Genomic DNA, 25,427 nt, shown 5'->3' on the forward strand with positions numbered 1-25,427 from the left:
GGTGCCGGAGCGTATGCGAGTCTGCTTCCGTTTCAGCCACCCTGGCAGCTCCTGGACTGATGCCCTGTTTGGTTCCTTTCTGTTTTCTCTTTGTTGAATTTCTCATTTTGTTCTTGGATCATTTCCCCAATACCATTGCACTGTTTGCACTGTTCTCCAAGCATCTTTGGATAATCATTTTGAACTCTTTGTGGGCAATTCCTGGCTCTCCATTTCTCTGGGGCCAGGGACTGGAGGTTTACCATCTTCCTTCGGGGACTCCTTTTGCCCTGGCTCTTCGTGACCCCTGTAGCCCCGCGCAAGGCTCTGCCCCCGTGAAGAATCAGTCACCCACTTCAGAGTTCATGGGCTGACTTCAGCGAGGCGAGACTGTCGCGGGCAGGTGGGGGCACATTGGAGCGGGCTGTGACCCCGGGTCTAGAGACGCAGAGTGTGGAGGCCCAGGTGTCTGGGGGGCATGTGGCTACTTAGCTGGAGGGGCTCATTTGTGGTCATTGTTGCTTATTTATTTGTTTATTTTTGGCTGAACTGTGAGGCTTGTGGGATCTTAGCTCTCCAACCAGGGATCTGACCCAGGCCCCTTGCAGTGTTCTTATGAAGTCCAGATCACTGAACTGCCGGGGAAGTCCCTAGAGAGGCTAATTTGATGTGAGCACTGCAAACGCAGGACAGAGAGAGAGGACAGGGCCTGACCTGGGCCCGCAAACAGCTCCAGGGGCCCTGGCTCTCAGGCCTCTCTCCTGTGGCTGCGAGTCTCCCCCGCGGGCAGGACGTACTCTGCAGCTGGAGATGGGTGCCCGGCTGGCAGCATCTAAGTGCGCTGCTAGAGGCACCAGTCCAGAGGGCACCCATGACGGTGGGGATCGAGGCTGGCATCCTTCACCCACAGGGTGGCAGAGGCCTGGGCTGGGTGCCTGGGTGCTTCCAGGACCCCAGTGCGGGTGAGGGAGGAGGGGAAGGAGCAGGGAGGGACCCAGGAGGCTGGTATCAGCAAACCCGAGCACCTGGGCCAGGGGAGAAGCTGGTGCCATCTGCGGGGACTCACAGGCAGCCCCCATTCACGTTGGTCTGCAGAGTGGGTCAGTGTGAACCGAACTGCCCCTCGCTGTGGCTGCCTTGGGTAGCTGCTTCTCTTCCATGTTCACCGCCGTTTCTGCTGTTGTGTTCCTGTCCTTGGTGAGTCACAAGTCGTGTCTGACCCTTCGCAACCCCATGGACTGTAGCCCACCAGGCTCCTCTGTCCTTAGGATCTCTCCAGGTGAGAATACTGGAGCGGGTTGCCATTTCCTCCTCCAGGGAATCTTCCTGACCCAAGGAGCGAACCCGCGGTCTCCCGCACCTCCTGTATTTGTAACCATCTCTAAGGTATGTCTCGGTCTCAGGCTTGCGGTCTGAACGGGATGGAATTGACACAGGCCCATCATTAGGTACCTGAAAGGCTGGGGAAACTGGTTGCTCACCTTGCTCTTCCTTTCCTGCAAGAGGAACTCTTTCTACTCTTGGCCTGAGCAGTGCCAGCCCAGGGATGGGATGACGCAGGCAAAATGAATTTCTCCTCCTTACCTTCGCACGCAGTTAGTCTTGGGTTTGTTGTTCTACTCTGATGAAGTTTCTTAAGTGGACTTAAGTGGGCTCCAACACTCTGTCTCTGTTCATAGCTAGCTATTTAACTCTTGACCTTAGCAGAGGAGGAGGTGGGGCGGACACCGGGGTTTCCTATGCTGACATCTTGGTGATGTCATTCTAAGGGACATATTCAATAAGGTATGTCGATGCCCATCAGAAAAACTCCCTTCTTGGAACTTCCTGGGCCGTCCAGTGGTTAAGATTCAGAGCTTCTACTCCTGGGGGTGGGCGCAAGTTCAATCCCTGGTCAGGGAACCAAGATTCTGCCTGCCATACTATGCGGTCAAAAAAAAAAGAAAAAGAAAATCTTTCTTCTAGGTTCGGAAGGTGATTGGAACCACCAAGTGGACCTTTCGGAGGCCTAGGTCCAGGAAATAAGTGGATGGACTCGGGGTGTGCTGCGGCAATGCAGAGATGGACTAAAGTCAGACCCCCTCTGAGGCATAACACAGTAACCAAACTCTCCTGTCAACAAGAGACAGGAGACTGCAGACGGCTGTGGGCGACAGGGGAAACCCCCTGGGGGAGGGCGTTGCCTGTGGCCAGCAAGTGGTTTACACTGGACCCGTGCCAGTACCTCCGGGGGCATAAACAGGTGACAACAGACGCTTACTCAGTTGTAGACGCGAATACTCAGTTCAGTTCAGTTGCCCAGTCGTGTCTGACTCTTTGTGACCGCATGGACTGCAGCATGCCAGGCTTCCCTGTCCATCACCAACTCCCAGAGCTTACTCAAACTCATGTCCATTGAGTCAGTGATGCCATCCAGCCATCTCATCCTCTGTCGCCCCCTTTTCCTCCTGCCTTCAATCTTTCCCAGCATCAGGGTCTTTTCCAATGAGTCAGCTCTTTGTATCAGGTGGCCAAAGTATTGGAGTTTGAGCTTCAACATCAGTCCTTCCAATGAATATTCAGGACTGATTTCCTTTAGGATGGACTGGTTGGATCTCCTTGCAGTCCAAGGCACTCATATTATTAAAGGACTGGAACGGAAGATGCTAAGGCCATTTGGGCTGCCGACTTACATTTCTTCAGACGAAGGGATGTCATTTCCAGCCCACAATATCCAACGGTGTCCTTTATCAAATGGGCAAATTGCACTGCATATCCTCATTAGAGTAATGGTTTCATAGAGGAGCAGAACAGACAGTTGAAACAGGGGGAAGAGTAAAAAAGCAATAATAATTTTTTTTAAAAAAAAAGGATAAAACAGGGGGAAGAGAAAGGCATAAAGGGCTGGTTTAGATGCCTTCCTGAGTGTGTGCTTACACTCAGCGTGAGGGGGGCCTCGGGGAGGGTCAGGGATGGGTATTTTCCTCTGCTTGAGGGTGGGGTGGGGGGGAGGGGAGGAGGACGCTGATGCAGCTAGGTCATTTTCCTTTTTCCTAACCCAATGCAGTGGTGCCAGGACTAGGGATACAGGTGCCGGAAGCAGGCGTGATTCTTTTTTTTCCCTCCATTTTTTAAATGAAGACATGATTCTTGAGCAAGAAATAGGAACCCCATCTTTCAAACTTGGTAGCAGAATTCCTAAAGATCCAGTGGAGTGGACTGTGCTCGGCCTCATCTAGAAAAGTCCGGGTGGCCGTGAGTGCTGCTCTTGCCTAGTTGTCAGGACAGCCCCCTAGTTTGCACCTGCTCTGTACGAAAGGGAGGCGGGGACTTCCATTGTGGCTCGACTGGTAAAGAAAGGGAGGAAGCTTTGGCTGGGCTAATACTACTGCCAGCAATCTGGCCCAGTACGCAGGCCGAAATGAATATCCCTTCCAAAGGTGAAAACGTCTGGGTAAAAATTAAATGACACAAATGAAGAGGAGGAATATGGCTGAGAGTAAAGGAGTGAATAAATAGGTTATGTGACGAGGGGAATCCAACTTTATATTAAGACCTCCAAAGAGGCTCAGAACGAGAGATCCACATTATCGTTCAGCACAATTGCACCTGATACCTCGAAGGGTAAAGCTACGCTTGCCAAGACCAGCCCAGCTTTTGGAACTCGAAGAACTCTAATAGGAACCTGCAAACTTGAGCGGGCTCCCTCTGGGTTAATGATGGTTAATGACAAAATGGATTCTAGTTAATGACCAAGTGGGCACTGCTAGAATTCACTTAGTCATTAGTGGTCAGTAGAGTTTTGACTCTAGTTTTTTTTACTCTATTTTTCAGGCTTTCAGTTTTTTTTAACTTCTATTTACTACCAGGAATTTGGGAGGGAGATTTGGGAACTCTTTTTCTTGCCATGACTTCACACCATGTGATGTATGGCTCCTAGCTGACTGATCTTTGCGTAACCATAAGCCCTGATGATCAAATACTTGGTTAGAGTGGACAGAAAACAATGCAGCGTGTCCAACATGCCACAGTTACGCACAAGTGCACATCACCCTGTTTTTGTGGGTTACTAAGCAAAATACCGGGAAACCATGGGCATCTAATGAGATTATAACATAAGCAGCATGTGGTGGATCTGAGTGTCCCAGGCAGAAGGACCCCATTCTGAGACCAGAAGGGATGTGCAAGGCTTCGTGGCATTCTCAAACTAAGAAGCAGCTACTCATGACCACCACTCATCTACCCCCCTCTTATGGGGGACCTGACATTTTGGGGTTCAACATATGCATCCCAACTAGCCCATGCCACAACACACAATGCAACAACACCCCTGGTAGATTGTCTTTAGTACAGAAAGACTCATAAGATCGTAGGGGACGTAGCTGCTGGCCTGGCTAGTCTGGGACACGCAGAGCTGGCCTTTAACAAGGCGTGGCATTCAGAGGAAAAAGATTGATTAACCAGATTAGGCAGATTAGAGGGAGTTCTCTTCCTGGAAGAAGGGAAAGGCTAAGAGTCAGCCTGGAAAAATAAGGAGGCTTTCACAAAGTGAGTCAAGAGAACTCAGCAAATAAGGCCAGATGACAGATGATGGATGAGGCTAGGATCCAGCTTTGGGAAAGGTTCTGCACCCTCATTCCTCAGGGCCTCTTGACCACTTTAAATACAATTGGAGGCTGAAGCAGCCACGGGGCACGGCCCTGCTTCCTCTCTGCCGCGGGCAGCTCACGGGGCTGACCCCTGAGGATCCCATGGTTCTCCAAACTCGCAGAAGTCAGCTGGGGACACCTGTAACTCACAATGATGCACTACGACTGCTCTCACCCCCAAAGCAGGTCAAAGTCAGACACATCCAGCGGTAGAGTTAGGAAGGACAGAAACTCTTCTAAGTCCCACTAATGTACCCCTCGTAGGAGGGAGGTGGGCCCTGCCATACATATGACATCACAGAATAGACACCAGTCTCTGCAGAAGCCTGTGAGATTAGGGGCATGACTGACTTTCCCCACAGTTAACTAGCATTAACCCCCAAATAGCATGTTGTTGTTGATGTTTGGTCACTAAGCACTGTCCAACTCTTTTACAATCCCATGGGCTATCTACGGGATCGCCCAGGCAAAATACTAGAGTGGGTTGCTATGCCTTCCTCAGAGAATCTTCCCAACCCAGGGATCAAACCTACGTCTCTTGCATCTCCTGCACTGGCAGGCAGATTCTTTACCACTAGCGCCACCTGGGAAGCCCATGAATGCTATACCAAATGTAAATACTCCGATAAGTTTGATCGTTTGATGTAAGTCATCAATAGTCAATGGACTTCCCTGGTGGCTCAGATGGTAAAGTGTCTGCCTACAATGTGGGAGACCTGGGTTCGATCCCTGGGTCGGGAAGATCCTATGGAGAAGGAAATGGCAACCCACTCCAGTACTCTTGCCTGGAAAATCCCATGGACCAAGGAGCCTGATAGGCTACAGTCCATGGGGTCGCAAAGAGTCAGACACGACTGAGTGACTAAACTTAAAAACTTATAGTCAAAGACCATAAAATGGTCTATGATATAATAGAATATATATATATTGGTCTTTGTTCCCAGTTCCTGATCGAGCTTCTAAAACTCTTGGGATTGCATCTCGGGTTATTCATAATTAGACCCTTCCTTCCATATCTGAGTCTGTGTACGCTTGGTGGATCCCTAGATAGCTTCAGAATGAGGCCTGACAGCCACCTGAACCGGTCATGCAATTAGAGAGCTGGAGATTGAGTTCGACCATCAACAGGTGATGATTTAATTAATCATACCTTTGTGACGGAACCTCCATAAAAACCTCTCAACGATGAGATTCAGGGGGCTTCTGCACTAGGGAACACGTTTCTGTGCCCAGAGGGGGAAGCACCCAGCTCCACGAGGACAAGGGCTCCTGGGCTTGGGACCCTCCCAGGTCTCACCCTGGGCACCACTTGACCTGGCCGTCCACTGTCTCTTTTATAATAAACAGGTAATAGGAAGTCGAGTGTCTTCCAGAGTTATGTGAACCATTCTAGCAAATTATCCAACACAAAGAAGGGAACCCGCCGACTTTGTAGCCACGTCGGACAGCAGTGCGGGTAACCTGGGGACCTGATACTCACAAACTGCCGTCTGATGCTGGGGCCATCTGATGCAGCGGAGGCCCTTAACCTGCAGAGTCTGCTGCAAGCTCTGGGTAGTGAGTGTCAGAACCTGATTTACTTGTAGGACACCCGGTTGGTGTCCCGAGAACCAGAGACTTGGTTGGCATGAGAAAAAAACCTGCACATTTTGGTGTCAGATATTTTGTGAGCAAAATCAGCTCGATCTAGGATACATCCTTAAGCACAAGATTTCAAGGAAGAGGACTTTTCCTGGTGGTCCAGTGGTTAAGACTCCACCCTCCAAATGCAGGGGACCAGGCTTTGATTCCTGGTTAGGGAACTATGATCCCACCTGCAGAGCAGTACAGCCAAGAAGTTAAAAAGATTTCAGGGCAAAAGAGTATTCGTATTTTTAAAAATTTATTTTTAATTGGAGGATAATTGCTTTACAATATTATGTTGGTGTCTTGCATACATCAACATGAGCCAGCCGTAGGTATACGTATGTCCGCTCCCTCTTAAACCTCCCTCCCCCCTCCCCCCTCCCACCCCATCCCACATCTCTAGGTTGTTACAGAGCACTGGGTCTCAGCTCCCTGTCATACAGTAAATTCCCACTGGCTGTCTGTTTTACATATATTCATATTTTCACTAGTCGGTGTTGCCAGAACATCCCAAAGAGGATGTTACATTTTGCATTTTATTCAGCAGTGTACCAGAAACTCTGCTTTTTCACTTAGGGAGTCTTCTGCATGCTTTAGAAATCACAAGATAGTGGCCTTTGGGAAATGTCAGCTCGACTCAAGTCACGGTCTCTCCCGTCTGAATCCACCACCTTTCTAGAACTGGTTTTTCAACCAGGGCCTTTGCATGCCTGGGGAGTTTGAAGGTGAGTCAGCCAATGGGATTATGTAATAAGGGATTGAAAGGAATGATCACGAGTCTGCAGGTTTTCACAGTCTCCACCATCTGACAAGCAGGCCGGGAAGTCATGGTTTTCCGGGACAGCCGCAGCTGGGTTCTGCTGGTCTCTCTCCTCTGGTTTCTTGCTCTGTGCTGGCATTGAGAGCAACAGCTGCCTTTGGCGGAGCACGGGAGGCAAGGAACTGTAAGGGATTCACAAAGATGGCATTTTATCCTTGACATCTTGGTATAAGGTCTTATCCTCACTGCAAAGACAAGGAGACCGAAACTCAGATATTAGATGACCTCTTCAGTGCAAGAGTCAGAAAAGGGTGCTGCCTTGTGCAGTTAGGTCCTTCCATGAAGGAAGGGAGAAGGGCTGGCCCCCTAGAAAGCTAACACTAGGCTATTAAACTTCATGTTATGAGCTGAGAATTCCAAAGGAGGGCAAGTACCATCTCCTATTAGACACTCTGAAGACACGGTTATCAGTGTTGCTAGCAGTAAAGGTGAGTGAATCAAGTGGGTGGGAAATGAAAATAAATCACCTCTGGAGAGATCCTTCTCCATGAAATTTCTATGAAGCAGTTCCTTATCCCCATTTTGCAGAGAAGACCGAGGCTCAGAAAGGTTAAGGAACTTGTCTGAGGACACACAGCCAGTAACCGTTGAAGCTGGAGTTTAACCCAGGTCTGGAACTCTAAAGTCTTGTGTGCACGCTCACTCCACTAGATGGGCAGTATGCATGCTGGGCCGCGCGTACCGGTGCCTCCCAGCGGCTCCTGCACCCTGCCTGCTGGGCATAGCCCTTGGCAAACCACAATGTGGGCAGAAAGTGTTCTGTTTGTCCTCCTGCCTTGCCAATGTCCACAAGCCTGCTTCATCTCCTGTGTTAGTCTTTGGCTAGCCAAAGAAGAAAGCTAGCCCCTCATTGCATACATCCAAGGGGTAATATTTAGCTTACAGAAAAACCCAAACGAATTTTTTTTGCCAATCCAGTATTTTAAAGGGATTCTCTCTTCCTTTGTCCAGTCAAAATTACCAATCTGTACTCTTACTCCCCACAACCTCTTCACTAGAAAATTCTCTTGTCTCTGTCTGTAAAACAAATGCAGAAATTGACAACTCCTTATCACTTCCATCACTACCAGCTTGGTCCAAGCTGCCATCATCTCACACCTGGATTAATACAATCATCTCTTTTCCAGGCAGGAATTCTGGAGTGGGTTGCCATTTCCTACTCCAGGGGATCATCCCAACCCAAGGATAGGAACCCACATCTCTTGCATCTCCTGCATTGGCAGGCAGATTCTTAACCACTAGCACCACCTGGGAAAGCCCCTACCTACTACGGCACTGTTTTCTTTTTTACTATAAGTTTTTCAGATACAGCTGCTTGTAAACGCCACTCACCGTGTGCCTGTCCTGAAATGCTTCTGACAAGGACTTCAGCCCAGGAGTGAGAGTTACCCAATAATGCCGTGACAATAACGTCAATAATCACAACCACAGAGACAGCCGTGAAGCAGGCAGTGTCCCAGGCCATTCACTTGAGTTCTTTCAACCTCCAGCAGTCTTGCAAGATGGCCATTTAACCTGTGTTTTCCAGAAGAAAAGATTGAAGTTCCTAGGGGAAAGAATGGCTTGCCCAAAGCCATATGGCCTTCAGGTAGAGTCAGAGTTTTTACCAGAATTGTCTGAAAGGGCATACAGATTTACTATCTTAGGCTAACTTCTTACTTAAAATAGTTTAAGTTAAAGATGAGGATAATAACTGTGTTCATCTCTTTTCCAACCTCCTGTATATATAGGACACAGTGGAGACTTTCTGCCTAATTATTCAGTTCTTACAAGGACCCACTGAAGAAGTAAAGATCATTATTCACACTTAACAGAGCATGATGGTTAATGTATGAGGTCAGTGTGGCTAGGCTTTGGGGCCCAGTTTCTTGATCAAACCTAGTTTAGATGTTGCTGTGAAAGGGTTTGTAGATGGGATTGACCGCAAATGTAATTAAATCAATCCACTTTGCTTAACAGAGATTGCCCTTCATAAGGTGCGTGGGCTGCATCTGATCAGTTGGAGGCTCTAAGAGTGAAGATTGAAGTTTCTAGAAGCACTCCTGCCTCAAGAAAGCAGCATAGAAACCCTGCTGAGTTTCCTACCCGTTGGTACGAATTCAGACTTAAGGCTCCTATTTAACTTTTACCTGAATTTCATATCAACTCTCAGCAGGATCTTCACCCTGACAGTCTAACCTACAGATTGTAGAGTTGCTAGCCTCCAAAATCACAGGAGCAAATTCCATAAAATAAATCCGTCTCTCTTGATATTGAGGGAGACAGAGAAGAGAGACCATATAGGTTCTGTTTCTTGGGAGAACCCCGACAATGCATTTACACAGAGTAAATGGAAACTAAAGATTTTAACAATCTGTCCAGAAGAACACAGCTGATGAGGGCCGGGGATGGGATTTAAACCCGAATCTGTCTGTTCCCTGCTGCTCAGCTCTGAGCAAGTCCTGCCAGAGGTGTAATGAGAAGCCAGGACAACCAACTCTTGTCCTTGTGCTTTCAAGGACCAAAGCAGCTGGGCACTGACTTTAGCTGGTGGTGAGAATGGCTCTTCTGGACACGAATTCAAATAAGTAACACAAATCAGACCTGTGACGTGTACACGCTGTCGGTGTACCATCTCCCCATTATTATCAAAGCAGAGTGGAAAAGCTTATTTCTAATTTTCCCACTGATTCACCCTCCAGGGAGAGACCTGTCCATTATTTTCCTTTCAAGAAGCCTCTCAAAGCAGGACCCAAAGGAAATAAACCGTTAGAGGTTTGCACTGATGGAGTTCACATCGGAACGGTCTCCTCCTGTTGTCACTGGGATTCAGGCAGCTGTGACGCGCTCGCCCCTCTCCTGCCAGGCGCCCACTGGCCTGTGAGGGAAACTGTAATTCTTGATGCCGCCTTCTTTCCCTCTTTGCCAGGATGGCTGCTGCCCTCTGATGACACGGGTTTTCTACGTGGTGGTCAGCTCGGCCGCTGCCAAGCTTTCCAGCCCGTGGGAGTCTCAGCGGAGTCACCCGGGGTGGAGGGGGAAAGCGCAGCAGAAGCCCCAAGTTCAGAGCCAGGCTCAGCCTCCTGACATGTATGGAAAATAAATTCTTCCAGAATTAAAAACAGCTGAGAATAGGTCTAATGAGCCTTTAAGTGCCCCTGGGGACAATTCTTTCCCAAGTTACTCAGTTTGATCTGGAGGGGTGAGCCAGGATTCATGGGGTGGGGGGAGGCGCCCAGACTCAAGGGTGGAAGACAGCTTCTCAGGAATTTTAAGAGGGAGAAATGTAAGTGACCACATTTTTCTCAAAGCAAGGTTAGAACTGGGGCAGGATCGAACTTGTCCAAGCATTCTGCCCTGTAGCTGTATTTGCGATGTAAGGAGACTGTTGCAGGTTGTGGAGAATGGATGCTGGGGGCAGAAGGAGGCATGTGCATGCTTTAGGGGAGCACTCCCTGCGCTCTCGGGGCTCTCGGAAGCCAGCGGTCGGAACTCCCATCTATCCACACAAAGGCAGGGGGCCAGGGCCCGAATGCTCCTAGATTCATGAGAACATCTGTCTCAGTGATCGGTTCAGACCGACAGAAAATCTGTTTAGTTAGCTAATTATAGTAGCTCATCTGGATTGCATTTAGACTAAGATTGAGACCATGACAGTGGATCCAGGGCTACCCCAGACCAGCTCATCTCCATGTTGATGAATGATGAGTTTTGTTTGTTTGTTTGTTTGTTTGTTTTACTGCATAGCCAGTCTCGGTGGCTGGGATTTTACTGAAGACATATGGGGTTCCGGAAAATTCTGAGGTTGTACCACTAATGCCTAGGGAGTGGGTTAACCCAGGAAGGGAAGATGAAGGAAAGAGTTTGCCCAGAAGTAATTTCTAGGTGGCTCAGTGAAAGAGTCCGCCTGCGATGCAGGAGACGCAGGAGACATGGATTTGATCCCTGGGTCAGGAAGATCCCCTGGAGGTGCAAATGGCAACTTGCTCCAGTTTCTTGCCTGGGAAATCCTATGGACAGAGGAGCCTGGTGAGCTACAGTCCACGGGGTGGCAAGGAGTCGGACACGACTGAGCACACACACACGCAAGCCTATAATGTGCTTTACACACGTTATACACACGTTATAGGCTTGCGTGTGCCTGCGTGTCTATTTGTCTCTCTCTCTCTCTCAGCTAGGCTCCTCTGATTCCCAGTCTCGCTCAAGTTTACACAGTAAGTGCAAGAGCCAGAACTCTGCTCTTCTTGCCAGGAAAACAACCCAGTAACAGAACTGTGTGTGCACACGCACACTTTGTCCCAAGTGCTCTAGAATGTTATCAAATCAGATGATCAATGGATGCCACAATTAATGAAAGAACACTTACGCTTACTCTCTTTATGGACACAGGACCTGGGGTCAGTTTTCCACTTAGTGAGAGGTTAAAGCTGTCAATGTTTAAGCTCCCCTAACAGAGTGTTAACAGAGAAGGCAATGGCACCCCACTCCAGTCCTCTTGCCTGGAAAATCCCATAGATGGAGGAGCCTGGTGGGCTGCAGTCCATGGGGTCGTGAAGAGTCAGACACGACTGAGCGACTTCACTTTCACTTTTCACTTTCATGCATTAGAGAAGGAAATGGCAACCCACTCCAGTGTTCTTGTCTGGAGAATCCCAGCATGGGGGAGCCTGGTGGGCTGCCGTCTATGGGGTCGCACAGGGTCGGACACGACTGAAGCGACTTAGAAGCAGCAGCAGCAGCAGCAACAGACTGTTAAACTTTAGCTGGTTGGCACCTTAGGGACTCGGGGTTCATGCTGGTGATGTGACTGCAGGACCAGATGCCCCAACAGCCATGCTGGGAAGGTCTGAAAGCCAGGCTGCAACCCCTACACCTCTGAGTGTACCCCTCATTATTCACCGATTCTAAATTTGCATATTTGTCTATTTTCTAAAATTTGTAATCACCAAATCAATACTTGTGGTCATTGGCCCATATTTACAGAGCTGCAAAAAAAAAAAAAAAAGCCTGAGTCGCCAGACTTGTACATTCCCAGCTGAAGTCTAACAAGATGATGCTCTGCCTTCTTTTTTAAAAACAATAATTTTATTTATTTATTAAGTTACTTTCAGCTGTGCTTGGGGTTTCTCTAGATGTGGAGAGTGGAAGCTACTCTCTAGTTGCGTGGTGCTCAGGTTTCTTATTGCAGTGGCTTCTCTTGTTTTGGAACATGGGCTCCAGAGGATGTGTTCAGTAATCTTCCTGGACCAGGGATCGAACCAGTATCCCCTGCATCAGCAGGCAGATTCTTATCCCCTGGACTACCAGGGAAGCCCAGTGCTCTGCCTTCTTGATTCTGTTCTGAAACAGATGAGCTGAGTATGGAGACGGGACAGGGGCTCCATGCCAGCAAAGTCCAGCTCTGGGGCCCGTCGGATAGGACTTGAATTCCAACTCTGGCTGCTGTCAGTGGGGGGCGGGGGTGACCTCAAACAAGTCATCTCACACAACCGAACTTCTCTGGGTGGGTTTCTAACCCTGAGAGCCACCTGATTCCTAAGACCCTAACCAAGTGGGTTGGGACTCTCACTCCTTCTCCAGGAGATCTTCCCGACCCAGGGATTGAACTTGGGTCTCCTGCTTTGCAGGTGGATTCTTTACCACCTGAACCACCAGGAAAAACTCTAAATTACAAGTGAAGGACTAAAATAAAACGGCTTGATTTTGATGTGTGTTTGATGGACATTGGGGAAATTTTTATGTTTAAGACATATCTAATTCTGCAATGAATAGTGATGCAGCTCACAGCCTTCATATGCTCTCCAGGCTCCTTAGCTGCCAGAACATTCCAAAAAATTCCCAAGAGTACCGCAGGCTCCAGACCCTTCCGGCTTTTCTTCCACCTGATCTAATTTGTCTCTTGTTCCACTTTTTTCAGAGCCTCTGTTAGATGTCATTGTTTTCAATGACATTTTTCTGGCCCCGGACCCAGCATGTAGGATCTTAGTTCCCTGAGCAGGGATCAAACCTGAGTCCCCTGCAGTGGAAGCGCTGAGTGCTAACCACTGGACCGCCAGGGCAGTCCCCCAGTGACGTAATGAGGTGTATGGAAGTTATTGCTATGCTGTTTTTCTTGAATAACTCAGCAGAACAATTTGCTTCCTCATGAGACCTTCATAAATGTCCTTGTGGAGACTGTGGCTGGCTGACGGGGTTGGGATTCTGAGATCTGGCAGGTTTCTTCAGCAACACTCAAACGCCACGTTGAGCACGTCTAATGTCTTCAAGACAGGCTCTTCCTTCTGAGTTGCCCCCAGTCTAGTGGGCAATAAGGCGCTGTGACGGCCAGAATTCTCCCTCCTGTCCAGCGGGAGATGGTCCACCAGGCCGAGCTATGCGCCCCGCGGCCGCTGGGTGGCAGCACGACATTTGCCAGAGCTCGAGTCACGCTGGGGCCGGCCGGGCGTCGCGCTCTCGATTTCCAGTTCCCTCGGGGCTCGGGTGAGCCTCCCCGAGTGACCGGGTGCAGAGAAGATCAACAGAACCATCCACTTCAGTGGATTCTCTGCGTTTACAGTCTGTAAACAAATGGCTCTGTTCCAATGGCCTTGTATTCACGGACACTGAAATTTGAATTTCACGTGCCGTGAAACATTTTTTCTTCCTTCGAATTTTCTTTCAGCCATTCAAAAATGTACAGTGCTGATGGAGAAGGTCATGGCAACCCACTCCAGTATTCTTGCCTGGAGAATCCCTAGGACAGAGGAGCCTGGCGGCCTACAGTCCATGGGGTCGCAAAGAGTCGAACACAGCTAAAGCGACTTAGCATGCACGCACGGTGTGGAAGAACTAAGTTCTCATCTACCATGGAAGAAAATCAATGTACAATGTCTGAAATGAGTAAATCAAGATACAGCAATAAAGGATATTTTTTAAAATGCACACAAACTGTACAAAAACATATGGCAGGGACTTCTCTGGACGTCCAGTGGTTAAGACTCTGTGCTTTGAAAAATAAAGACTCTGCCCTTCTGCCCTTTCAATGCGGGTGGCACGGATTCGATTCCTGCTTGGGGAACTAAGATTCCACATGCTATGCGGCCAAAAAAAAAAAGACAGGTGGATTGCGCCTCTCCTCCCCCACCATGATGCCCATTGTAATTTTGCCCACCCCTGGTGTGGAGGAAAGAAGAATGACCAGACTTAATTTTATGATGCATGCCTACTATCAACTAGGTGCCAAAAACGCCGTGATCAGTAGACAGAAATCATCTTCCCTGGGCTAGCAGCGGGGCAAACAGGCAAACAGAAAGTGGGGCGCCAGGTCCCAGTGGAACAGGGGGAAGGGCTCCCAACCTGAACATGGGAGGCAGGGAAGGAGTATCACACAAGGGTCTGGTGGACAGGAGGAGCTCATCAAGTAAACGTGTGGGAAGAGACTATTCCAGGTAGAATGTTCTCCACCCTGCTAGAGTCGAAACCTGATGCTACCATGAACTCATTATCGACTCTCAGGCAAGTGGGCTTCAGTCTCTTCCTGTGGGCATTCACGCCCTTGCCCACCTCCTGGACCGTCAGGGAAAAAGTGGAGCCAAGAGTGTGATAGAAGGACTTCCCTAGCAGTCCAGCGGTTAAGACTACACACTTCCACCATAAGGGGCCCGGATTCAATCCTTGGCCAGGGAACTAAGATTCTGCAGGCCACTCAGTGCAGCCGCCCCCCCCCCCCCAAAATGTGATATAACCTCAGTGACAGTTCATTGTCAAGGCACTGCATTTGTGACTTGAGTGAGCTGGTCTGAGTAATCTGCACAATTCCATCCAATCCTGCACTTCAATGAATTCTTGATTTTTATCTCTAGGTAGAGGGATGCAGTGCTGTTGAGGAATTCTGGGTGCCGTCAAGGTTAGAATCTGTCGGTGCCAGCAGTGACCTGCCTCGTGACAAATAAGACGGGCCCCAAATTGAAGAAATAAGCTGTCCCCTGGGCTTAAAGCCAACATCAGCGACGGTGATGAGGTCCCTCTCTGGAAGGGGTAAAAGGGCTATAAGAAGGACCCACGTTCAACCTCCGCCTCCCCACCCTCCCGGGAGAACACCCTGAGTTGGCAGCCGTGACAGATTTGCCAGGGTCTTAACTTGAAGCTGGCCTGGACCAAGGTGCACACCGCCACACCGCCTTGCTGAGTTGGCCCCAGAGGCTCAGGTTCTTGGATCCACTCCGTTCCTTCATTGTAAGAGAGCTTCAAGCTTGGGGTTGACCCTTGACCCTGAAGTGAGAGGCAGTATTTCCCTTCTTGCTCAAAATAAGAAGCAGGAGTTGATTCTCCAACAGTCAGAGGATGAAGCTGCTTTGTCATGATACAGCGTGACAAACGCAGGAGAGGTGGTAGGAAGCATGAAGCTGAAGATGTTCGAGTTTGTTGTAGGGCTTATGGCCGTTTCTATAACTCTTTGGTTCCTGTATATCAACCATTTCAACCTGCCAAAACACCTGCTCGTGGGGAAAATCGCAAACTCCTCGGTGCTTGCAGAGGTCTGTGACATGGTTGTAGCAGGGAAGAAAATCTTGGGTGGAAATATACCAATGACGCCACTGAAAGATATAACTTGCCAACAATACCTGACCCGGAATCACTACATAATGAAACCTCTGTCCAAAGAAGAAGCTGAGTTCCCTTTGGCATATGTCATGCTCATCCACAAAGACTTGGATACATTCCAGAGGCTCTTCAGGGCTGTCTACATGCCTCAGAACGTCTACTGTGTTCACGTGGACGAGAAAGCGACAGCTCGATTTAAAGATGCGGTGCAGCAATTACTGAACTGCTTCCCAAATGCCTTCCTGTCTTCCAAGATGGAGTCTGTAGTCTACGCAGGAATTTCCAGGCTCCAGGCTGACCTGAACTGCCTGCAAGACCTCATAGACTCGGAGGTCCCGTGGAAATACACCATCAACACCTGCGGGCAAGATTTCCCCCTGAAAACCAACCGGGAGATCATCCAGCATCTCAAAGGATTTAAAGGGAAAAACATCACCCCCGGGGTGCTGCCTCCTCCTCACATTATCAGAAGGACCAAATATAGGCACTTGGAGCAGGGATACGTTTTGTTTTCCTTTATGCTGTGTACTTGGATAAGAAAAATGCCGCCTCCCCATAATCTCACCATTTACTTTGGTTCTGCCTACGTAGCGCTTACAAGAGAATTTGTTAATTTTGTTCTCCGAGACCAGAGGGCTGTTGACTTACTTGAGTGGTCGAGGGACACCTACTCCCCTGATGAGCATTTCTGGGTGACACTGAACAGGATTCCAGGTATGTGGGACTTGATTCCATTCTACATGAAGTCTGGAAGCATTGTGCGTGTTTGTGCGTGTGTATGGTGCAAGTATTTTACACTTTGAAACTGTACTTAACTGTATTACCTATGTCCACTTTGGGGCTTCCCTGGTGGCTCAGGGGTAAAGAATTCTCGCCTGCAATGCAGGAGACGCAGGTTCGATCCCTGGGTCGGGAAGATGCCCTGGAGGAGGGTATGGGAATCCACTCCAGTATTCTTGCCTGGAAAATTCCATGGACAGAGGAGCCTGGTGGGCTATAGTCCATAGGGTCACAAAGAGTTGGACACGACTGAAGTGACTATGCATGCATGCATATTCACCTACGTTTCCAACTTTATAGGCACCCTATAGATTTTCGTGTGTCTGTTTCAATGGAATTCACAGAGCATAAGTTAATCGTCTTGCATATCAATATGCTGTTTGCTTAGAGAAGGTGCCTATCAAATTTTGACGTGGTCATAAGTCTTTGATAGGACAAGTGAAACTGGTTTTTTAAATCAATTATAGTATGTTGTTTGTGAAAATCTCTTAGTTGTGTCCAACTCTCTGCGACCCTGTGGGCTGAACAGTCCATGGGGTTCTCCAGGCCAGAATACTGGAGTGGGTAGCCTTTCCCTTCTCCAGGGGATCTTCCCAACCCAGGGATCGAACCCGGGTCTCCCACATCACAGGCAGATTCTTTACCAGCTGAACCATAAGAGAAGCTCAAGAATACTAGAGTAGGTACCTATCCCTTCTCCAGCAGATCTTCCCGACCCAGGAATCAAACCAGGGTGTCCTGCATTGTAGACGGATTCTTCCAGTTATTTTCAATGTGGGTTATTCATTGTTTCATTTTTGTGTGAATTTGAATCGCTCAAGTTGGGAAAGTTTGAGATCGGGAAAATGTCAACAAAATTTCTATACAAACAAGGTGAAATAATTCAACCTTTCCACATCAAATTTTTTTTAACTGACCAGAACTTTCCAGCATTCCGGACGGTCAGACTGTGAACCATAGACCACGCTTAGGCCTGGTCACAGGTCGGCCTTGCTTCGGTGAGTGGAAACCTGCCATCCTCGGGCAGCTGTGTGCTCTAGGTTTGCGGGGTCAAGAGCTCAGCCTCTGTGTAGAATTTGAAAACCCTGTACTAGTTATTGATGAGCAGAATTTTAAAATAATTTTTTTCTCCAGACTTCCTTGGTGGTCCAGTGGTTGGGAATCTTCTTTCCAAACCTGGGGGTGCAGCTTCTATTCCTGATTGGGAAACTCAGATCCCACGTGCCAAGGGGCGACTAAGCCCACACCCCACAGCTACTGAGCCAGGAGGCTGCACCTAAGACCCAATGCAGCCGAATGAATAAAATAATAATTAAAAAGAAACGTTTTTTTCTTATTGTAACACATAATCCTATTGTAGAAAATCTGGGAAATAAAAGTTGGTATCAGAAACTAAGAAAATTTTAAAAAGCAGAAGTTCTACATTGCACAAATTAATAATTGCTGTGCATATATATTGGGTAATTGCCTTTGTTTTCATAGTATGGATGTATTAGCATTTTTTTAACAATTCCTCAGTTGTTGAGCGTGTGTTTCCAGTTTTTTCACTATTGAATATGCTATTGCAAGTAATGCTGGGAAGTGTCAAAACTAAGTCACACCTTTTCACATACAGCTTTGTCAGGTGTCAGTATATCTGCCTCTGGAATGAGCTCTGTTAAAGGTCACTCCAGATCTGGGGCTATGGGCTTTCCCACCTGGGACTAAATTTGAGGGTGAACTTTGTGCTTAAAAGCACAAAGAATCTGCAAAGAGGACTCCCTGGTGCTCTAGTGGTGAAGACCCCACACTTCCTGGAGTTTTAGGGGTCTGGGTGCCAACCCTGAACTGGGAACTAGATCCCACATGCCATAGCTAAGACCTGATGAAACCAAATAAATAAAATAAAATTTAAAATAAATATTTAAAAAAAAAGATTCTGAGAAGAAAATTCAAAAGTTCTTTCTCTGGGAAAAGCAAACTTCTGCATGGGTAAATTGGACAGTAGTCTCAAGAAAGCTGTGGTTTAGTTGCTCAGTTGTATCTGACTCTTTGCAACCCCATGGACTGTAGCCTGCCAGGCTTCCCTGTCCAAGGGATGTCCCGGGCAAGAATACTGGAGTGGGTTGCCATTTCCTTCTTCAGGGGATCTTCCTGACCCGGGGATGGAACCCAAGGCTCCTGCATTGGCATGGGTCCTATTTTGAGTGTCCTGGTGGGAGATGCAGTTATATCAAGGACAGTTATCTCCCCCACGGTGACATCTTACAACATTCCTGAAGTTGGAAGTGTTAGATTCAAAACTTCCAGGACTCTGTAGGGGCGGGTAAGAGCCAGTGTTGGATAACAGTAACTTGAGACTCCAAGACTCCAGCTTATTTTAAGGCTCAGTCTTTGGGACTCTGAAGGACAGGCCTTTGGAAATGGGACTGAGACAAACAGAACGCTATGCTTCCACATTCCAGCTTTTGTTATTCTGCGTTTAAATACCAGCTTAAACTCCAATAACAGCCTCCATCATAAGAGAAGGAGAGGATTCACCCTAGGATGCTCCCAGGCAACTTTATCCTCCTGAGAATGGAGAGAGATAGAAAGGGGTCAATTTGCCAGAAAACTACTGAGAGAGGAGGTTTTCTGGAAACATCACCTCTTTTTTTTTAAACTGAAGTATAGTTGATTTACACGTTCTTTTAGTTTCTGGTATATGGCAAAGTGATTCACTTATATATATTGTTTTTCAGATTCTTTTCCATTGTAGGTTATTACAAGATACTTCCCAGGTGGCGCTAGCGGTAAAGAACCCGCCTGTCAATGCAGGAGATGTAAGACACGTGGGTTCAATCCCTGGGTAGGGACGATCCCCTGCAGAAGGAAATGGCAACCCACTCCAGTATTCTTGCTGGGAAATCCCATGGACAGAGGAGCCTGGTGGGCTTACAGTGGGCTCACAGGGCTGCAAAGAGTTGGACACGACTGAGCAACTTGGCATGCAAGCCTGAGCTGCTCTTCATCTGTCAGCTCTTGGCCTCAGCTTTGCATTATACCAACGATATTTAATGGGCTGTTTTGACAAGAACCAGGTTTGGGCTTCCCTGGTGGCCCAGTGGTTAAGACTCCGAGCTTCCATTGCAGGGGATGTGGGTTCCATCCCTGGTCAGGGAAGATCCTGCGTGCTGCCTGGCACGGCCAAAGAGAAAAAGAAAAGAACCAGCTTTTTCTTACATTTTCCTGCTATCCTATTTCCAGGGATTTTATGTCAAAAAACTGCAACCTTCCCCACCTCCTCCCCTCCCTCTTTTCTTCCCAGTGGCTTTCCCTCAAGGTCTGAAATTCGCTCTGCCGTGTCTGGCCATTTTCCGGCTGGATGCTTTCTGTATGTTACTTCTGGAATCTTCCAGCTGCACCCGGACATTGGTGTTGGAAAAAACCCAGACTCAGAGGCATGGGTGATCTGCCTAGGAGGAGGCCAGCCTTGGAGGTCCCCTAGTGAGAGCAGGGGTTGTTTTCTCAAATTTACTTCCGAGGAAGCAGGGAGGTGTGAGATCAAATGAGCTTCTCAGATGCGCCGGGCTGTGAAGAGTCGCTTTGACTCAACTGGAGACCTTCCTTCACACAATCCAGGCTGTTTCTCATCGCTGTTTCTCAACCACACATGGGGCTATTTTAAGTCCTGGTGCTTCAGACTATTTCCTGTGGCTAATAAAAAAAACCCCCACATCCCACAGAGATGAAGGTAAAGCAGAGTCCAGAGTTTAGTATAGTAAACGTACAGACAAACAGAAAGAGGAGGGAGAGAAAGGAGAAAGATGTACCGAGAGTCCGGCCAGAAACAGAGCTGGAAAAAAGACAAAAGGTGATGAGCACATGAAACCGGCTTAACCCAAGCCGCTCTTAGTCTGTGATCTCCGTGGACGCGGACCCAGTTTCCACTTGGTCTCCCTGGTTTCTCACTTGGGCACAGAGGTGCAGTCAAAGTGAAACGGATGCATGAGACGTGCTTTGGGTACCGGTGCGTGGAGAAGCCGCTCCGTACAGACGGAGCCCTTCTCTTCTGCACCCTTTCTACGGTCAGCTGTGGGGGTTAAACTCTCGCTGCAGTTTTCGTAGTAGGATGAAAGTGAGTTTATATCCTGGAGTGGGAACTCCGAAGAGTGAACGGTACGTAGAAATAAGCGAGTAGGGGTTGAATCTAGGACTTCATCGTACACCCAACCGTGTACTGGGGAGCCGACCACAAGTCTCCCCTGGGGGGCGACTTCTCCAGAATTCTAACCTCCTCAGTCAGTGCTTCCAACTTAGAATTGGGGGCATTGGTTTTGACCTGGGACTTGCCTGTTGGTCTGGTGGTTGAGAATCTGCCTGCCCACGCGGGGGACATGGGTTCAATCCCCGGTCTGGGAAGATTTCACGTGTTGAGGAGACCAAGGCCACGCGCCACAACTATTGAGCCCACGTTCTGCAACTACCGAAGCCCACCCACCTAAGCCTGCGCTCTGAGAAGCCAGCGCCCCGCATTGAAACGTAGCCCCTGCTCGCCGCAACTAGAGGAAGCCTGTGCACAGCAGCGAAGACCCAGGACAGCCAAAAATTAGTTAATTAAAAAATAGTTTTTGACCTAATGTTCAAACTGAGGGAAAGGATCGCTGTGCTTTTTCATCACTTATTACCATTGCTTCTACCATCTTGCAGGAGGCAAGAGCCTCCTGCCTAGAATTTGGAAGAATGGTGAGTGGTGTCCTGCAAAAGGGCCTCAGGAAAACCAGAGTCTCCCACGAGACCATCAGAGAGTAAACATCAGATAGCACTGGGGTAGTGCAAAAAAAAAAAAAAAAAGGATCAACACTAAAAATGTCTAGCATTGTCAAAATTCTCCTGATTTTAAGGATTTAGGGTTAGGATTCCACTGCAGCCAAGTGCCAACTTGCAAACGTTCTTCACCTTGTAACTTTAAACTCAGGGAATTGTAGGGACTTCAAGGACTGGTGGTCCAGGGGTTAAGAATCCACGTTGCAATGCAGAGGACACAGGTTCAATCCCCGGCCACAGATCTAAGGTACCGCTTGCCACAGAGCAGTTAGGGAAGCCCAAGAGCTGCAACAGAAGATCCCATAGGACACAACGAAGACCTGGCAGCCAAATAAACAATATTAAAATAACAACAACAATAAGAGCAAACTCGGGGAGCTGTAACTTCAGGGTAGAACAGGCAAATAATTAGAGATGCTTTTATGCATGAAACCTCCGGAGAAATGGAACTGTGCCAAGAATGAGGAGACAGCCAAAATAAGCAAAGGGGGAGTTTGTGTCATCATCTGCATGTACGAGGAGAAAAAGTTATACAAACTATTCGACTCGTTTCGAAAGCATAATGAAACACAGATGCCCCCATTTTTGACCCCTGAGGAGCCTTTCTGCACATGTGCAGTCAGGGAGATCTCCTTGACCTCCAGGATGAAGACTGGTCATCATCTTCTCACTCAAGCAGAGTTCAGCTCCTCTCTGCTCCTGCCTTTATTTCTGCCATGAAGCACCAACAGGAGACAGGCTCCCACTGCCCAGCCTGGGGTCCCACTGTCTCCAGTCTCAGCCCCACTCATGGACGGGGGGACCGTGAACCCTTGATACGTTTTTCTCATTGCTTTCTCATGACTGACTTATGAAGGTGGTAAATTATTCTCATGTTTTCCGGATAAGGGAACTCCTTTGGTTTATACATATATGGAATCTAAGAATGTCTCTCCTTCAGTTCTGCTGTTGTTCAGTCACCAAGTCATATCTGACTCTTTTGTGACCCCATGGACTGTAGCCCACCAGGCTCCTCTGTCCATGGGATTCTCCAGGCAAAAATATGGAGCAGGTTGCCATTTCCTCCTCCAGGGGATCTTTCCAACCAAGAGATCAAACCCATGTCTCCTGTGTCTCCTGCCTTGGCAGGCGAATTCTTTACCACTGAGCCACCCAGGAACCTGGGCTTAGATGAAATAAACTTGATATTCACTAACTTCAGCTTTAGGCCCTATGCAATTTGGGGGTTATAATGGGCTGCTAGGCTTTTAGGGGCATTTTTATAATTATTCTGTAAATGTCTTTTTTAAAAAAAATATTTATTCATTTGCCTGCATCGGGTATTAGGTGCAACACTTGAGACCAGGCATAGAACCCATGTTCCCTGCATTCCATGACAGATTCTTAACCACTAGACCACTGGGAAGTCCCTGTTTTTTGGTTTTTGTTTTTTAATTAGCTTTTATTCATCTTAGTGCAGTAAGTCAGGTGGTGAGGTTCGCTTGCTAATGTGCCTTTTTAAAGACCTTACCTCATAGCAGAGAAAATTAAGTGCTGGAAAGAATGGTTCAACAGCCAGTCACACGCCACGCTTTATGGCATAGCCAGCCGATATGTAGAGCAGGGCGTGTGTGGAAAAAGACAAGGTGAGGTGATTAATTTTTAAGTACTAAATATTTATTGACAGAGTATCTCTCCAGGCAGTGTTCACATGCTCGGGACCAATGCTTATAACTTGGCAGTGCTATTTAAGCAAACAAACTCAGTCAGTTGAATGCAATGATTAACAGGAAGTTGGGGAGCTGACACAGTTGCCAACCTTCTGGCTGAGAGAAGAGGCCGGGGTTAAAGTCTGAGAGCGGTGACTCGCAGAACCGTCCCTTCATCCCTCACGCATTTTCCTGTAGGGAAAGGTGGACACGCCGGAGTCAGAACCTCCGTGGGGCAACTTTTTTTTGGTGTAGAAACAGGTTGCAAGATGAGTGGGGGAAGGAGACAGAAAAGCAAATCCCTAAGAGTTCCTTCAGAAAAGTGTTGGAGAAAGGTGGAAAAGCGGCACCGTGGGGAATGAAGAGGAAAGGAAGACAGAAACAGGACAAGCAGGATCAGCCGGCAGGTCACAGAGCGGCCGGTCAGAGCTGCGTCCACCTGGAGGATGGTTATGGACTTGGGAGAAATTGTAAGTTAAGTCTGTCTACCCTCTGACCAGATGTCCCAAGAGACATTCCACTCACTTCCTGGGTTTGAATGATGGGGTTTTGGAAGCGTTGTCTCTTTTGTGTGTCTCTGGCCACCACCCTGATTTTCGTGTTTGTTTGCAACAAGTTAGGGGAGAATAAAAATTTCCAGCAAGCTTCCATATCCAATGCTTCACTATTATCAGAAGTCTGTCACCAGATTTTTAAGGGGAAGAGTTTTTACCCTAAAAAGAACGCATTGAAGAGTACCTTCAATGAAACCACCTGTCCTGATTACGTGGCTCAGAGTCACTACATCACAGAAACACTCTCTGAAGAAGAGGCTGGCTTCCCCTTGGCTTATGTGATGACCATCCACAAAGACTTTGGCACTTTTGAGAGACTCTTCAGGGCTATTTACATGCCCCAAAATGTCTACTGTGTTCACATGGACGAAAAGGCGACAGATACTTTTAAAGGCTCGGTGGAACAGTTACTGAGCTGCTTCCCAAATGCTTTTCTGGCTTCCAAGATGGAGCCCGTGGTCTATGGTGGGATTTCCAGGCTCCAGGCTGACCTGAACTGCATGAAACATCTTGTGGCCTCAGAGGTTCCGTGGAAATACATCCTCAACACCTGTGGGCAAGATTTCCCCCTGAAAACCAACAGGGAGATCATTCGGCATCTGAAGGGATTTAAAGGGAAAAACATCACCCCCGGGGTGCTGCCCCCAGCTCACGCAATTGGGCGGACTAAGTATGTCCACCAGGAGCTGCTAAACCGAGAAGATTCCTACGTGATTAAAACCGCAAAGTTGAAAACGGCGCCTCCTCACCACATGACCGTTTACTTTGGCTCTGCCTATGTGGCCCTCACAAGGGAATTCGCCAACTTCGTCCTTCAAGACCCGCTGGCGCTTGACTTATTGTCCTGGTCCAGGGACACGTACAGTCCTGACGAACACTTCTGGGTCACACTCAATAGGATTCCCGGTATGTATATCTCTTAACTTTTGCTGTTATGAATAAACATCGCATGGCCAATACTGAATTAACCACTAAAAAATAAGTTTTTAAAAATTAGCACCTTCATAAAGATCTTTCTTCGTGTGAGTTCTATCCCTGGGTCAGGAAGATCCCCTGGAGAAGGGCTTGGCAAACCACTCCAGTATTCCTGCCTGGAGACTCCTGTGGACAGAGGATCCTGGTGGGCTGCCACCCATAGGGATGCTAAGACTCGACTGAAGTGACTTAGCACACATTCACAGTTTCAAACGTTCATTAAAGTATCTTTATAGCAGCTCTGCTCACAGGGTGGGTGGCGGAACTCATCTCCATTTTGTGTTGGTGTTGTTCAGTCACTAAATCGTGTCTGGCTCTTCTGCAGCCCACCCCAGGGACTGCAGCCTGCCAGGCTCCTCTGTCCATGGGATTTCCCAGGCAGTGGGGTGCCCTTTCCTTCTCCAAGGGATCTGCCCTACCCAAGGATCAAATCCATGTCCCCTGCCTCTGCTGCTTTGGCAGGCAGATTCCTTACCACTGTCCCCCCTAGGAAGCCCAAAGTTTCCTAGACCAAAGCCTTTATTTTATAGACAAAGAAGCTTCAGCGTGGTTGCATGATGTGTTCAGATTACCCAGCTAGCAGGCAAACATGCCAATTGTATCAGGTCACCTAAGCCTGATGTTCTTTTAAGGTGATTTCCTAAATTAGTTGTTCGGTTGTTCCTAAATCAACTTCACCTTTCCTTGGTCCAAGTTCCAAATGCCTTCAATAATCTCCACTTGTTTACAGTGAACTAACTTCAGTTCTGCTAGTTCAATTGAAAAAAAAATTCAGATTCCTAGTTCAAAGGAAAATTAACTTGAATCTACATAAGGATTAGGTTCATGGTTTCTTGAGATTAGTGGTTCAGCCCTAGATACATATTAAAGTTTCCTGGAGCTTGTAGAAATACATTTCCTGATTTCCTGGGTGGATGTGAACTTCAGTATTTGTTCAGCCTCCAGGAAATTCTCAGGAACAGTCAGGGCTGTGAACCACTGTGGATGCTTATTTTTGATGTTAGTATACAAAGCTTGCTAGACTTAGAAT

At 48.0% G+C, this 25,427-nt stretch overlaps 2 protein-coding genes across 3 annotated transcripts in view; both read left to right on the forward strand.

Annotated features, from left to right (window-relative positions):
• The first annotated feature begins 15,130 nt into the window (after positions 1–15,130).
• Positions 15,131–16,418, forward strand: LOC110135792 (N-acetyllactosaminide beta-1,6-N-acetylglucosaminyl-transferase-like). The gene has a single exon (XM_020891091.2). The coding sequence runs from the start codon at positions 15,411–15,413 to the stop codon at positions 16,416–16,418; it is 1,008 nt and encodes a 335-aa protein (XP_020746750.2). The 5' UTR covers positions 15,131–15,410.
• Positions 16,419–22,984: 6,566 nt separating this feature from the next.
• The window catches only part of LOC110135789 (N-acetyllactosaminide beta-1,6-N-acetylglucosaminyl-transferase-like), an 88,808-nt gene continuing 86,365 nt past the window's right edge, over positions 22,985–25,427 (forward strand). For both annotated transcript variants that reach the window (XM_070457016.1, XM_070457017.1), the window contains exon 1: positions 22,985–24,328. In XM_070457016.1, coding sequence (XP_070313117.1) covers positions 23,407–24,328 — 922 coding nt within the window. In that variant the 5' untranslated portion in view covers positions 22,985–23,406. The remainder of the gene's footprint in view (positions 24,329–25,427) is intronic.

This window comes from Odocoileus virginianus, chromosome 27 (assembly GCF_023699985.2).
Source record: "Odocoileus virginianus isolate 20LAN1187 ecotype Illinois chromosome 27, Ovbor_1.2, whole genome shotgun sequence".
Classification (NCBI taxonomy): Eukaryota; Metazoa; Chordata; class Mammalia; order Artiodactyla; family Cervidae; genus Odocoileus; species Odocoileus virginianus.